At 45.1% G+C, this 14714-nt stretch overlaps 1 protein-coding gene across 3 annotated transcripts in view; it reads left to right on the top strand.

Annotated features, from left to right (window-relative positions):
- MCM3AP (minichromosome maintenance complex component 3 associated protein) overlaps positions 1 to 8283 on the top strand; it is a 45142-nt gene extending 36859 nt beyond the window's left edge. For all 3 annotated transcript variants that reach the window (XM_080937897.1, XM_080937898.1, XM_080937896.1), the window contains exons 26-29: positions 497 to 626; positions 2905 to 3108; positions 4397 to 4547; positions 7821 to 8283. In XM_080937897.1, the coding sequence (XP_080794023.1) occupies positions 497 to 626; positions 2905 to 3108; positions 4397 to 4547; positions 7821 to 7979 (644 nt within the window). In that variant the 3' untranslated portion in view covers positions 7980 to 8283. The remainder of the gene's footprint in view (positions 1 to 496; positions 627 to 2904; positions 3109 to 4396; positions 4548 to 7820) is intronic.
- Positions 8284 to 14714: the final 6431 nt, after the last annotated feature.

The following is a 14714-nucleotide window of genomic DNA, read 5'->3' as shown; positions in this document are numbered from 1 at the left end:
ATGACCTCTGTGAATTTGAGGCCAGTCTGGTCTACCTACCAAGTTATAGGATAGCCAGGACTATATAGAGACTCTGTTTCAAAAACCACAAACAAGGCCAGGTATGTGGCCTGTATTCTAGCACTAAGGATGAGAGGCAGGCAGATCCCTGAGTTTGAGACCAGCATGGTCTATAGAGCAAGTTCCAGGACAGCCAGGGGTACACAGAGAAACCCTGTCTCAAAAAAACAAAAAAACGAAAAACCAAAACAATCAAAAAAGGTCCTAAGAGAGCATAGACTTCCTTTTCTGGAATAGGCCCCCTAGGTTAGCTCAGAGATGGGATTTTATGAGTTATTCCAGCCCCTCCACAGTCTGCATGAATGCATGTCCCATTTAAGCACAGAAGTTACATTAGTTAGGTTTGCCCTCAGGTGGTTAAGCAGATACCAAGTGGTCATTTGTTGCTTCTTATACATACGATTTCTAAAGATCTGTCCTTGTACTGTTTTCTCAGAGGCGCTGAGTGAAGATGGGCAAATCTGTGTTTATTTTTTTAAAAGTTGTTTAAGAAAATACGATGTCCCCTTGTCCTGGGAGCAGGCCAGAATGCAGACCCAGAGGGAGCTTCAGCTGAGTCAAGGACGGTGAGTCCACATTGAGTGTGTTCTGTCTCTGTGCTAAACCATGCTGGGCGTCATTTGGACCACTACCTGTCCCGTCATGGACCAACTCTCAACCCTGCAGAGCACGGGGCGTTCCTACAGCATAGACACTTTTTAGAGCAGTTGCAGGTACCACTCTCTATTTATCAGATGAGCTCAGGTCAACCCTAATTGGACAAGACACATAAAAAAGCGGGTATGTCATCTCGTAAACCTAGTTCATACAATGCAACACGTGTATACATTCCCCATAGCCTTTCTCCAGAAGAAACAGTATCACAAGAGAACTCTATTAATACTATTGGCTGCTACAATAGAAAAGCAAGTGATCACTTCAGTAGGTGTTGAAATAATCTAAATGTTTATTTGTTTTATATATATGGTTGTTTTGCCTCTGTGCGTGTCAGTACACTTGTGGGCCATCGTTGTATTCCTGGGACTTAGTGAGCCTACGAGCAGGTGTGGGAAGAGGGTTTTCCAGAAGAGCAGCAGCCAGTTTCGTCAGCAGTTGACACAGCTCTGCAGCCCCCAAAATGAATTTCTTAAAGCTTAAACTCAGGGTCAGAGTACTTGCTGTTGCAGCCTGGTATCCGCTTAAAGTTGAAAGGAGAGAACTGACTCCAAAAATATTGCTCTCTGACCTCTGCCTGCGAACCACCCATGACACCAGGCCACTGTCAGAGTTTGGTTTCTATTGCTGTGGTCAAATACTCTGACAAAAGGAACCTGGGGAAAGGTTTGAGCTTCCTATTCCAGGTTAGAGTCTCACTGTGCGGAAGTCAGAGCAGGAACTTGAGGTACCTAGTCACAGTCCAGAGGGAAGAAAGAGTGTGGTGTACAGGTTTGCCTGTCTCAATGGAGAGTGGCAGCTGCACATGGTGGTTCCAGTCTTCCCACCTACTCATGTCGTCAAGACAGTCCTCCACAGACATGTCTACAGTGTGACATTTTTCCCCAGAGGATTCTGTATGCTTCAGAGCTGACAGTGAAAACTAACCACCACAGCTACCAATCATAAATCTACTAAAACAAAAATGGAAAACACACCCCAGTAAAATAAACGCAACAACAACATTCACGTTCTATACGGCATAAGCATGAAGGCCAGAACCAGTCTGTACTGCCTGGGTTGTCATTAATGTTGCCTGATGTTTGAAGTCCAGTGATACAGGACAGATAGGCATAAATATCAAAAATGAGAATTTCCACACGGTACAGTGACAGCTCAAAAGAATCCACATTGTAGCCCTAGTGACAGTCTGAGGTTCAGCAAGGTAACTGGACAGTGGCTTAAACCCATCAGAAGTTCAGAGATGGATCAGTGGATAAGAACACTTGCTCTTACAGAGGCCCCAGGTTTGACTCCTAGCACCCATATGATGGTTCACAGCCACCATGACTCCACTCTAAGGAATCTCTTCTGTGTTCCTTGGCCACAAGCACATACATGATACACAATCACACATACAGGCCAAACACTCACGTGTAAAATGAATATTTAAAACAACAACAACAAAGATGTTTTTCTAACCTCAGTATATAGAGCCAACAAGACGACTTAGTAGTTAACATTTGTTGCTCTTCTATTTTTTAGGATTTGATGCCTGTAGATTGCAACGGATGCTCTCTTCTGGCCTTTGTGCACTCCTGTATACTTATGCTACACATAAATTCAACACAGGCAAACATGTAATATAAAATAAAATTTAAAATGAGAGACAGACAGACTAATGTAGGAAATGTAGGCCTGGATTAAAGCAGCTCTGAGAGCCCAGTGTCTTTAGAAAGAGGAACATGTGGAAGCAATAGCCATCCTCTCTGAGTCTGTCCGTCTCCCTCCGTTCTTCCCTCCCCCCGCCCCCTTCTCTCGCTTATGTTATGTATCCCTGGCTGGCCTGGAACTCACTGTGTAGGTCAGGCTGGCTTTGAACTCACAGAAATCTGTCTGTCTCTGCCTCTGCTTCTGGAGTTTTGGAATTGAGTTTTGGGATTGAAGACCGTGCCTCCAAGCCTAACCAACAGTGTGAGAGTCACTATATAGCATGAGAGCTGTTCCCTCTTGTTGCCATATTCCCTGACTTGAGGGAAGCGGAGGCAGGCCCAGCTGACATTCGTATAAACCGCCCAATAGAGCACATAGATCTGAGGCTTTTGTTCATAGCGTGAACACGTGTCCAGCCGTGTCTGTGTGCTTTGCTAGGTGTCGTTCTCTCCTCTCCATCTTTCTTGACTGTAAGAGCTTCCACTCTTGTGCTTACAGTTCCGGCATAAAGTCTTTCCATCCTCCGACAAGCAGTTTTTCTCCTCCATTGCTTCATGTGCACCATAAAGGAAAGAAGAAGGAGGACCGTGGCCGGGAGGGGAGCCTCAGCGCAGAGGATCTGATGCGTGGGGCATCTGCAGAAGAGCTTCTGGCACAGTGTCTGTCCAACAGTCTGCTGGAAGAGAAAGAAGAGAGCAAGAGGTTTGTCTGTCCCCTTCCGGTGAATTCCTTCCACTTCACGCAAGAGAAGGAGACTGACTATGGCTCTGTTAAGTCAAGATAGCCAATGCTAGGAAGGGGCAGCTGGGCTGGCCAGGGCTATAGTAATGAGACTTTATTTTAAAAGAAAAGAAGGGAGAGAAGAAAGAAGAAAGGAAGTCAAACATTTGTAAAGTGTAAGCGTGGGGCTGGAGCCATCGATGGCTCAGAGTAAGAGCACTTGCAGATTTTCCAGAGGACCTCATGTTGGTACCCAAATCCACAGCAGGTGGCTCATAAGCACCGTTAACTCCAGCTTCACAGATCTGAGCCCTCTGGCTCTGTACACACTCATGTGCACATACTCAGATGTGCACATACATGCACCTGTACTAAAAAGAACTTTTAAATAGTATAAGCTTTTAAGAGACAGACTATGCGCTAGAAAGAATATTCTAAGTTTTATCATTTGGAATTAGGTTCATTGCTTATTATTTTTAAAATCTGTGTTAAATTTCCTAAAGGAGGGAATATGTATAGCTAAGTCTACTTAGCTTGGTCTGCCACGGCTGACCACTGCCTCTTGGCCCTTGGAAAGCCTGAGACTTCAGTGGGTCATTTCTGACTAGGTGAGCAGGAGCTAGTACAGACCTTCCTCCATTTAATTGACGTCCTTTCCTTTGTACCTTTCTCTTCCTCATTTACACTGAGAAATAGAGCTGGGAAGACAGAACTTGGTCAAGGTTGTCTTTCTATCACCCTGTCTCGCCCTGCCACACTTCCAGCACTGAGTACTTAAGCTGCCCCTGGCATGCCCCTTCCTTCTGATGCTAGAGAGGAGCATTGCGTTTTGTAGTTGAGGCTTGCAGTTTCACCTCCAGTCTACTCACAGTGCTCCACCCTCAGAGCTCTCTTGAGACACTGCCCTTCCCTCTACTAGGACGTGCAGGTCAGCACACAAACCTGCAGACATGCTGACACATGCTCCTGATGTGACTCCTTTGTCTCTTGTTGCACGCCTTACTTCTCCAGTTGTCACGCTGGGTCTTCAGCTCTTTGCAGCCTGCACACCGGAGTCTCATGAGTTCCTGTCAGTGAACCAACTTGTCAGCCTTGCTCAAGTCCCTTCAAGGATTTAATATTCCAGGAGCACCTCAGTGAGCTCTGACCTCCACATGCTCATCCGCATCCATTCGTGGACACGTGGAGCACTGAGTTAACAGTACAGGAGTGTGAATGCTGGTTAGTCTTAGAGCCGCGCTCCCCTCTTTACAGTCTCGTACTATTTCAGGTTTGAAGCTCAACTTCAGCAGTGGTTATCGCAGGACTCACAGGCATTCACAGAGTCAACTCGCCTTCCTCTCTACCTCCCTCAGACCCTAGTGTCTTATCCTGATACTATCAAAGCTCAGACCATGGTGAAAACATCTGCAAGTCCTCAGGTGAGAACAAGCGCCCTTGACATTTCCACAGTTAAAAACAGAATGCTCCAGCCTCAGTGGACCACACCTTTAATCCCAGCGCTCTGTGAGCATGAGGCCAGCCTGGTCTACAGAGTGAGTACCAGGACAGCCGGGGTACACAGAAACCCTGTCCTGAAAAATGAACAGGTTTAAAAAAAAAAAAAAAAAAGAAAGAAAACCCAAAAAACCATCTTAAATACTTCAAAAGTTCTGTCTCTTTAACAAATCCAAAAGTTCACTCTCTGTTTTTTCTCTCTCTGGCCCCTCTTCCTCTTCCTTCCATCCCCCATGTTCCCAGCTGGCCTCTTCCCTTCTTTCTGCTTTCTCCTTCTGCCTTCTCTGTCACCTTTCTTTCTATGCCCACATGCCCTTCTCACACCCCTTCTCCTGACCCAAATGTCATTTTATACTTAAAAAAGTCCAAAAGTTCTCTAAAATATCCAGAATCTCTGTAAAATACCCAAAGTCTCTAAACTTCTGATGTCTTCTGAAAGTTAGAAGTCTCTGAACTATTGGCACTTGTAAAGTAAGAACCTATGTAACTTATTTTTTATACTAAGAAGGGAAATAAGTCACAAAACTCAAGAGAACCCAGAGTCCAGCAGTGTGAAGTGTGGTGTCAGACTTCTGTCCGACATTCACTCTCCTTCGGGCTTCTTTGAAATGCCTGGGCGGCTAGTTGCAGCACCTGCAGCTTGTCTTGTAGGCTCAGGCTGCTACGACCCTGGTGGCTACGTCACCTCATGGTACTGTCATTTCCAGTGCTTGAGTGTCCATTGCAGCTAGGCTACTCCTATGACAATAAGTCTCTTGGGCTTTCTTCAGGGACTCTGCCCCTGCCACATGATGCTAAGCATTATCGAAAGGAAAAGATGACGGGGCACCAATGAAAGGAAAAGTCACGGAAAGGAAAAGTCACAGGGCACCACTGTTGTGAAAAGATGACGTCCCAGGTTTTGGCACCAATGTTAGGGGAAGGATGAAGAGAGTGGGGGGGCATATGGCCCATGGAGGTGCCTCTGAGTGACCCATGTTGGGAATCCCTTCCCCCTGAGGAACCAGCCACACGACGGTATAGTACAGAATAGAGTTTATTCAGGTCATGGGAGAATTAACAGGGTGGTAGAGGCAGGGAGAGAGAGGAAAATAGAGGAGTAGAGGCCGGCCATGAGCACGTGGAGGGAAGGGGGGAAGGGAAGGGGAAGAGGAGGGATAGAGCAGAGAGCAAGAGCAAGAGAGGCCAAGAGAGAGGAGGGGGCAAGCAGCCCCTTTTATAGTGTCAGGTCACTATAGTGGGGCGGAGCTTACCTGGTTACTGCCAGGTAATTGAGGGGTGGAGTTTACAGAATCCCAACAATTGTCTCACCATGACCCTTCAATCCTGAGCCTTCTACTGCAGTGGAGAGCATCAGTGGCCTGGCCTGGCCTCTCATGGTGTCAAAGCCTCATCTGCTCTTCATGACCCCTATATGCCTTCAAAGCCAGTATGACCTGGAAGAGTTTACACTACCAAGTTCAGATGCCAACATGAGATACAGCCTCAGCTCCCTCTGGGCCTCTGGGCCTCTGGGACATGAATTTCTATGTGTTCATCCTGAGTAAACACTTAGGATATTTCACCTCAGTGCTGCCGGTTTAATTATGGCTAATTCTGAAGCTTCCAACTGACCAGTATCAATTGTCTCAGCAAAGCAAAGGTTTCACTGTATTATACAAATAACTGTAGAGTACTTGAGGGTCTCAGATTTCCCTCTCAAACATCACAAGCTAGGCCTTCACCATCTGCACAGCTCTCGATATTTTCTAAGTTCTCACACAGTTCACTAACTCTGAACACTCAAAGTATTTTCTAGTCCAAAGTTCTAGAGTTCATGCACAGTCCTCTGAAATACATGCTCAGGTCTGTCACAGCAGTGCCCCAAGGCCCAGTAACTAATTTCTTATTAGAGTTTGTGTTGCTGTCATAAAACTCTATGACCATAAACAACTTAAAGAAAGGGTTTATAGTCATCCAAAGAAGTCAGGACAAGGAGCTCAAGTGAGGCAAGAACCTGCGGGTAGGAGCTGACGCAGAGGCCATGGACGGTCCTGCTTACTGGCTGCTTCCATAGCTTGCTCAGCCTGCTTTTTTATAAAACCCAGGACAACCCCATCTGGGGTGGCCCCGCCCACCATAAAGCCTTCCCACGTTAATCAAGAAAATGTGCCACAGGTTTGCCCAAAGACCAGTCTATGGGGAAATTTTCTTGATTGAGATTTCCTCTTCCATAATAATACCTAGCCTGAAACTACCTAGCACAGCAAGGCAGTGGGGGCCCTCACCTGTAATCCCAAAACTTGGAAGGCACAGGCAGGCATAGCTGTTGAATTTGAGGCTAGCCTTGTCTACAAAGCAAATTCCAGGACAGCCAGGGCTACACAAAGAAACTGTCTCAGAAAACAAAAGCCAGCACACGCAGGAGCAGTAGCTCTTATCTGTGGGGCCATGTAACTGTCTGAACCTTGACACTGACTGGACTCAATTCTGGGATTAACTTTCCCTAAGGAAAGTTAATAAATGAAGAGGGTGAGCTCACAGAAGTATATTTCACATCAGAATAGTGTTTTCAAAGCCACATCTTCCAGGTCTCAAAGCTCCCCATGTTTTTCTTGGCGGATAAGGAAGCAGAAACAGTTTATCTGTGGGAACATGCTCTGGGGCATGGGAGAAAGGTTTAGGAAGCCTCACAGAAAGAAAGCAGAGTAAGACAGCGTACTGTTTCTGTTTGAGTTTGGTTAACCCTTTAAAATACTCTTCTCTTTGACTTACTGTAAGACATGCTGGTGTACACTTGTAATCTCAGCACTTGGAGATGAATGGAAGCAGGAAGATCAGGAGTTCAAGGCTAGCCTCTACTATGTAGCAAGTTTGAGGCTATTCCACCCTTTCTTAACCCACTTTATTCCCCTTCCCAAGTTTATGTTCTAATTTTCTCTATAAAGACATTGCCAAATAGTTACAAAATTGAATGTACAAAAGTTTTCATAATGGAATTGATTATGTGTATAATCAATAAATGATCCAAGGTGGGAGCTTGGTTAAGCTCCCATAGAATATTGGCTGTATGTGTGTAGTAGATGAGGCTGGCAAGATGGAGAAGAGATACCAGGCGGTGGTTCTGTTGAACCCGAGAGGCTCTAAGAGATGCAAACATGAATCAGATGTGATGGCTCCACACATAACTACTTTTAGCTTCTTTCTTATTCAATTAGAATGCAGGAACAGGAGACCAGTTGCAGTTCTCAGAGGCATCAGACACATCTCTGACTGAAAAGCTGAAGCACCTGGAGACGCTGATCCAAAGTTCAAAGGCAGAAGACGCGGCCTCTGAGCTGCACCTCTCTACACTGCTGGACATGGTGGACATGTGAGCCCCCTCCACCTCTCCACACGGCTGGACATGGTGAACGTGTAAGCCGTCTGCACCTCTCCACACGGCTGGACATGGTGGACATGTGAGCCGTCTGCACGTCTCCATACATCTGGACACGGTGGACATGTGAGCTGTCTGCACATCTCCATACATCTGGACACGGTGGACATGTGAGCCGTCTGCACCTCTCCATACATCTGGACACGGTGGACATGTGAGCCGTCTGACAGGAGCAGCTTTCTTCTTCATGATGGCTTGTCTGTATTTAATTGTGTTAGATGCTGTTGGAAATGTGATATTAATTATGCAAATAAACTTTTTGAATCATTCGCCCCTTCTTAGTTTTATGAATGAAAGGCTATGTGATGTCTTTAGTAGTGTTTGTTTTGTGATCTTCTTAGACTTCTCTTTCATACACCAGAAAATACTGAGGGAATTTTTTAACTTTCTGATTTCCTATACATACATATTTTGAGAATTTCAGGTATGAGTATACTGTGTTTACATCATTTCTACTCTTCCCTCTCCCCCTCCACACTCTGGGATTCATGACCTACTCTTACATAATTGTTATATATACATACATCTACTGACTGAGTCTATTTAATGTGGCTTGTATGTATATGTATTTAGGGCTGACCATATAGGATTGGAGAGCCTATCAGAGATCTACTGCTTAGAAAAAACCAATTCTCCTTCCCTTGGTAATCCATTGACAGATTATAATGTTTGTGATAGATGATTAATTCGCTTAGTAAAGTCACTGTCCCTGATGTCCTAGATATCAGAGACGCAGGGACAAGTAAGACACAGGGCCGTCACTGCAAGGTCCACGTGGCTCATCAGGAGAGCAAACAGACACATGCATTCACACGTCTCGAGATGTATATGGGTACATGATTCAGTATGGGTAGATGGTTTTGAGATGTAGTATCCATGAGAGGGCACCATGAAAACCTAGAGGCATCAGTTGGTTGTGTGGCCCAATGAAAGGCTCAGGCTACACTCAGGGCATAAGAGACAAGTTGTGGAAAAACATGAGACGTGCGCTGACCCTGTTTTCCCTTAAAAATAACATGGGGAAGAGGCTGGGAAGATGGCTTGTCACTTCACACTTGTCCTTGGAGAAGAACCGGTGCTTTCCAGAAGATTCCATCCTGACCTCCGCAGACACACCTGCATGCGGCACATCCTCTTGTAACCTCCGCAAACACACTTGTATGTGGTGCACAACATGAATGCAGAACACCCATACACATAAATAAAACAAGTGGCTTTTTGCAAGGAATGAAAGACATATTAATAAACTTAGTAATGATTCCTTCTCTTCAAGCAGTAAGCATTTCCAGAGTATCATAGCTCTCAGATTCTATTCAAGAAGAATATTCAATATCTCTGGTTCTTGCTCAGTCCACTGTGAAAAAGCCCTGGAGGAAAGCTCTCACCATCCTCAAAACTACCAGCAAGGCTCCTTTCCCCCTCCCCCGCCCCAAAACACTACATCTTTAAGGCTTTACCATTTTTTCTATGCATTTTAATGACATTTTGTATATGTATAGACAATACATGCCTGCCATTGCACACATGAAGGTCAAGTTGTCCTCTGGCTTGCACACATATGTAGTAGCGCATCACAGGAACTTCCAGGAGTGAATTCTTTCCTTCCACCATATGCATCTGGGAATTGAACTCGGATCATTTGGCTTAGAGGCAAGCACCTTTACCCACTGAGCCATCTTGCTGCCACAGATATCTCCATGTGTGTGTATGTGTGTAAGTTGTGCATTTGTGTATCCATGTGAAGGCTTCGAGAGCAACATTTTGGAGTCACTTCTCACTTTCCGTCCTGGCTGAGGCAGGGTCCCTCATTTATGGGGCTGTAGAGTACTTCTCAGGGTAGCTGATCCTTGAGCCTCCAGCCAATTCTTTTATTTGTAAATTCATTCCATTTTATGTGTATGAGTGTCTCGCCTGCATGTACACCTGGGTACCATGTATATGCCCAGTGCCCATAGAGGCAGAAGAGATGTCAGATACCCTGGAACTGGAGTTATATACAGTTTTAAGCCACCACCTGGGTACTGGCACGCCAACCCAGGTTCTCTAGGAAAGCAGCTAGTGCTTGTCACCACCGAGCCATGTCTCCAGTTCCTTCCAACCAGTTCTTTTCTCCATTTTCATAATAGAAGTGCCAGGCTTGCAGATGCATACCGCTGCTTCCTGTGTGTTTGCGGGAATCACACACAGGCTATTAGTTGTGTAGCGTGTGTTTTTACCTGCTGAGCCATCTCCCCAAGTTTTTCCTCTCCTCAGTGGCTCACTGTTTATCAAGAACGATTTGATGGAGTTTTAGGCATTTATTTATTGTATGTGTTACTCTTCTGTTGCTGCAACAAGGCACCAGCATACATGCATTTATTGGGGGTTGTTTAGAGGCTATTTAGGGTGTTTAGGGGTATACCAGGCAGTAGCTAAGGGGTCTCATCTTGATCCACAGGGAGGGAACAGAGAATTAACTGAAAGTGACCTAGGCTTTTGAAAGCTCACCTCACCTACCCTAGTGACACACCTCCTCCAACAAGGCCACACCTCCTAATCCTTCCTAAATAGTTCTACCAACGGAGAGCAAGTACTCAAATGCAGAAGTCAAGGGAAACTTGCAGTTTTCTCCTACCATGTAGGTTCTGAATCAACCTAAGGCTTTTCTGGTTGGGGCAAGCACTTCTGTCTGCTGAGCCATCCTCCCTCCTTAATGTTTACTCCTTAACCTTGGTTTAATAGTGACATTATTTCCCTACAAATAAAAGTACTATCTGCCCTACAATGAATATCACACATACATATATACGTTATATTTTCTCTACTTGTCTTCTTAATCAGTTTAATGTTGGCTGTATTCGAAGTTCAGTCTAACTTATGCTTACTGTCAGTGGCTGAATCTATTACTGACTTAGGACTTTATTTCATCCTGGTACAATTTTGGCTCCTCCTGCTTTGTTTTAGTCTATGTTCTTGCCACTACTTCACCCAAAAGTTTCAGTCCATCTAACACAGTCAGGTTTGTAAGGTAGAGTTCTTGTTCTGTTTTCTCTGGATGACCCTCTGGAACCATGTCTCTCTGTAATGGCTTGAACTTTCCTGGGTTCTGAGTCATTCTCTTCTCTAGTGTGTTTTCTTATTTTATAAACTTGTGCTCAAGTACCCTCCGAGCTTTTGCATCTAGGATGTTTTTATTTCTATCCTTATATTTGATTCAATATATCAGTGAGAATAACAACATATTAGATTGGAAATTACCTTTTAGTCTCTTGTTTCTTGAAAAGGTTTAAAGATATATAAAATTCTGTGTGTGTGTGTGTGTGTGTGTGTGTGTGTGTGTATACCTGGAGATCAGAGGACAACTTGTGTGGTCAGTTCTACCTGTGCTTGGACATCAAGTGCCTTCTCCCAGACCCACTAAGCTGCATTTTGGGCCCTTGACATTTCTAAGATCATTTCTGAGGGTGGTGGGTGGACTTCTAGAAGTTAGGCCACAGAGTGAGGATGAATATGATTAAAATACATCATATACATTATGAAATTAAAATAAAAATACTCTGTCACACCACTTCTGTCTATGGTGTTCTCAAATGTCTCAACTCTCTGCCTTTTATTAGCCCCTCCCACACTTTGCATTTCTATTAAACAAACTTATTCTAAACTTAATAGCTTAAAATTGAGGATTCACCTGGCCCTAGGTGCAAATTTCTGATGGTTCTGTTTGGCTTCGTGTCCATGTGTGGACAGAGGGGTTCTGGCTCGGTTTTCCTCTATTGTTTGTTTATGTGTGCTGACAATGGAGTGCTGAGTCAGTGGGCAAAGTCTGCCCACTGAGGATTTCTCTAGTTTTTCTACTAGATCCCGGCTGCCAATGTTTGCAGGTTTTTCTTCTTTGTGTGTGTATGTGTTCGTGTGGGTATGTGCTTATATGTACATGTGGATGTACGTGTGCATCCACATGTGTGTGAGGATCAGATGTGAGCAATGAGGTCTTCCTTGTTTGCTTTCTGGTTTTGGGAACAGGGTTTCTCACGGAACCCTGAGCTCACCAGCTCCTTTAGGTCGGCTGTCTAATGAATCATTCTGTTTCTTCTCCTCCAGCACTGGGTCTGTAATCATGTACTTGGTTTGGTTTACATTTGGATGACAGGGACCCAAATTCTAGTCCTTGAGCTGGTGAGCCAGGCACCTGACTGAGCTATCTAATCAGCCCACTCCCTGTCCTCCCTCTCTCCTCTCTCCCCGCCTCGGTCTGGCCAATATCACAATTCCCCTGCCTGGAATTATAGTCACATGCCACCATGCCCAATGCCTTACAGATCAGTTGCCTTAGAGAAATCTTGACGCCTGTCTCAGGCTTGCTGTTGGAATGTGAGAGGTGGGACTGGATTTCCCCTACAAGTGCAAATGTTCAATCCCTCTGGTTTTGATGATACCAAACTACGCTTCATGCTCAGTCCTCTTGGCTGCCCCAGGCTTCCATGCAGGCAGGAGAATAAAACTCCAATCATGGTCCTTCAAGCCTTTCCCCTTGGCCTGTCTCGAAACTCTTAGGCTTCAGGTTCTTTGCCAGCCAAAGCTTTCCCAATCTTCATATGGCTGAGGAAGTTACGTGGACATTGGCTTCCTTTTCAATGGAAGCTCATTCTGTACCCAGTTGTCTGGCCTAGGATGTGGACAGGAAACAGAAGTCAACATCTATGCCCAGCCTGGTGTTTTTAACTAGAAATATCTCTCCTGCCATGTCTGTTTCCTAAGGCAGCTCCCCACTCAGTAATTATTTCCACATGTCCAAGGAGCAATGACCATCACGCCCACTTTATAATCCCCTCGGAGCCTGTAATTAATCGTTCCCTCCACATGGAATCAGCAATCACCATCAGCCTTGTTTTATAATCCCTTCAGAGCTTCAGCCAAATGAAGCCTTCACTTGCTCTCCTTAACCCTGTCCCCTTAGTTTTCCTCATCATCAGGCTGGGAAACTCGAGCTTCTCTGTTCGGTTTCTAGTGGACCTTATCGGATCTCGTGATTTCAAATACCACCCGATGACTCTCAGATTCCTCTGTCTGGCCTTGTTCTCGTTTCCAAATACCAGTATACTTAAAACTTCCACCTGGATGTCTAATATTTGTTGAATCATATTCTCAGTGAAATTTCCAAACTCCTCTGATCTTTCCCAACTTCTACATACACTTAAGACCTTTCCCCTTGGCCTATCTCGAAACCCTTTGGCTCCAGGTTCTTTGCCAGCCAAGGCTTTCCCAATCTTCATATAGCTGAGGAAGTTACGTGGACATTGGCTTCCTTCTCAGTGGAATACCCAGTTGTCGAGGTCCCAAACTTTAGAGTGTTCAGTGTTTATAGAATAAGCTAAACGTGTTACAAGTTGTGACAAACATTTCTTATGATTGTCTCTAGAAATTTATCTGTGTGAATTTGCAGGTGGATTTCACATTCTTCTTCCTTAGATATTAGAAAGCATATCACTGTACTCATAAGATGTCTAGTCCAGTAAAGCATCAACCTGACTTCTTTTGCAGCTGATATCCCTGCCAGCTATCTAGCTTTGCTGGTCTTCGAGTCTGAGGTTCCACTAGAACCAGAAGTCTTTCTTCCGGCTTTTCATGTTTTAACACAAAAGGACATCTTTGGAAAAAGCTCCAGCTTGTTCTCCCGGGGAAACAGAGCGACTTGTTAAGTAAATTTGGGAGAACAAACAGGGTCCAGTCTGCTAGGCTTCCCTGGGCCACCTTCTTTGGGTCTTCTTGTGTGTGCTTACACGTACTTGGCAGGTCAGCTCCCAAAGGCTTCAGTTGTTCACCTGGGTCAGAAGCTGAGGCCCATGTAAGGGAAAGGCAATCAATCATCGTGAAGCGGCCCTGTTGATTACCTTCAAACCAACTTTTCTATAGGAATTTTTAAAACTTACTTTATGTGTACGGGTGTTTGACCGGCACGTATGTATGTGTATCACACGCATGCCTGGCGACTGAGGAGGTCAGAAAATGGCATTAGATTCCTTGGAACTGGAGTTCTAGCTGGCTTTGAGTCATCATGTGGGTGGGTGCTGGAAGCCAATTCCAGGTCCTCTAATAGAGCAGCAAGTGCTCTTAAGCCCTGGACTTAAGAATTGGACTCTGGTGCCCAAATCAATAGTCTGAGGCAAGGCTCAGTTAAAATGCCTGCTTGTCTTATAGCTTTAGAAGCTTCTAAGCTGGGCTAGGAAGAGGTTAGTGTTCTTCACTAGCTATCTTAAATTCCAATACTCCGTCTAGGGAAGGTGTGCAGGTGTTCTTTGCTTCCTACTTCCTCTGGTTTGTAGTTCATGGCCCCTTTGCAGCGTTTTGAGGAGGTCAGCGCTCTGCAGGACAGATGGAGGCACATTGAGCCACTGTGGGTTCTTGGAATTATAGTTTTCACATCTCTGGTTGCCACCCCTGCACACTACTTCTCAAGTATTCTCTATTTGTCTGTTCAAGTGTTCCCACTGCACCTCACTGTCGGTATACCACGGGCTTCCCTCTCTACGTTCAGATATAATCAAGACCTTTCCCTCTTTAACTTGTAGAACCCCAAGTTCCAGGTATCCTGAGAGTAGTTCTGAGGCCAGGGAGGTGGAGCTCTACCTGATGTTGGGGAGTCAGGACACTGTCTTAAGCACACTCCTCAGCTAGTCTCTATGAGAAGCCTGTG

Source organism: Micromys minutus (genome assembly GCF_963924665.1).
Source record: "Micromys minutus genome assembly, chromosome: 25".
Classification (NCBI taxonomy): Eukaryota; Metazoa; Chordata; class Mammalia; order Rodentia; family Muridae; genus Micromys; species Micromys minutus.
The sequence above is the reverse complement of the archived record's forward strand: the minus strand, read 5'-3'. Positions and strand labels throughout refer to the sequence as shown.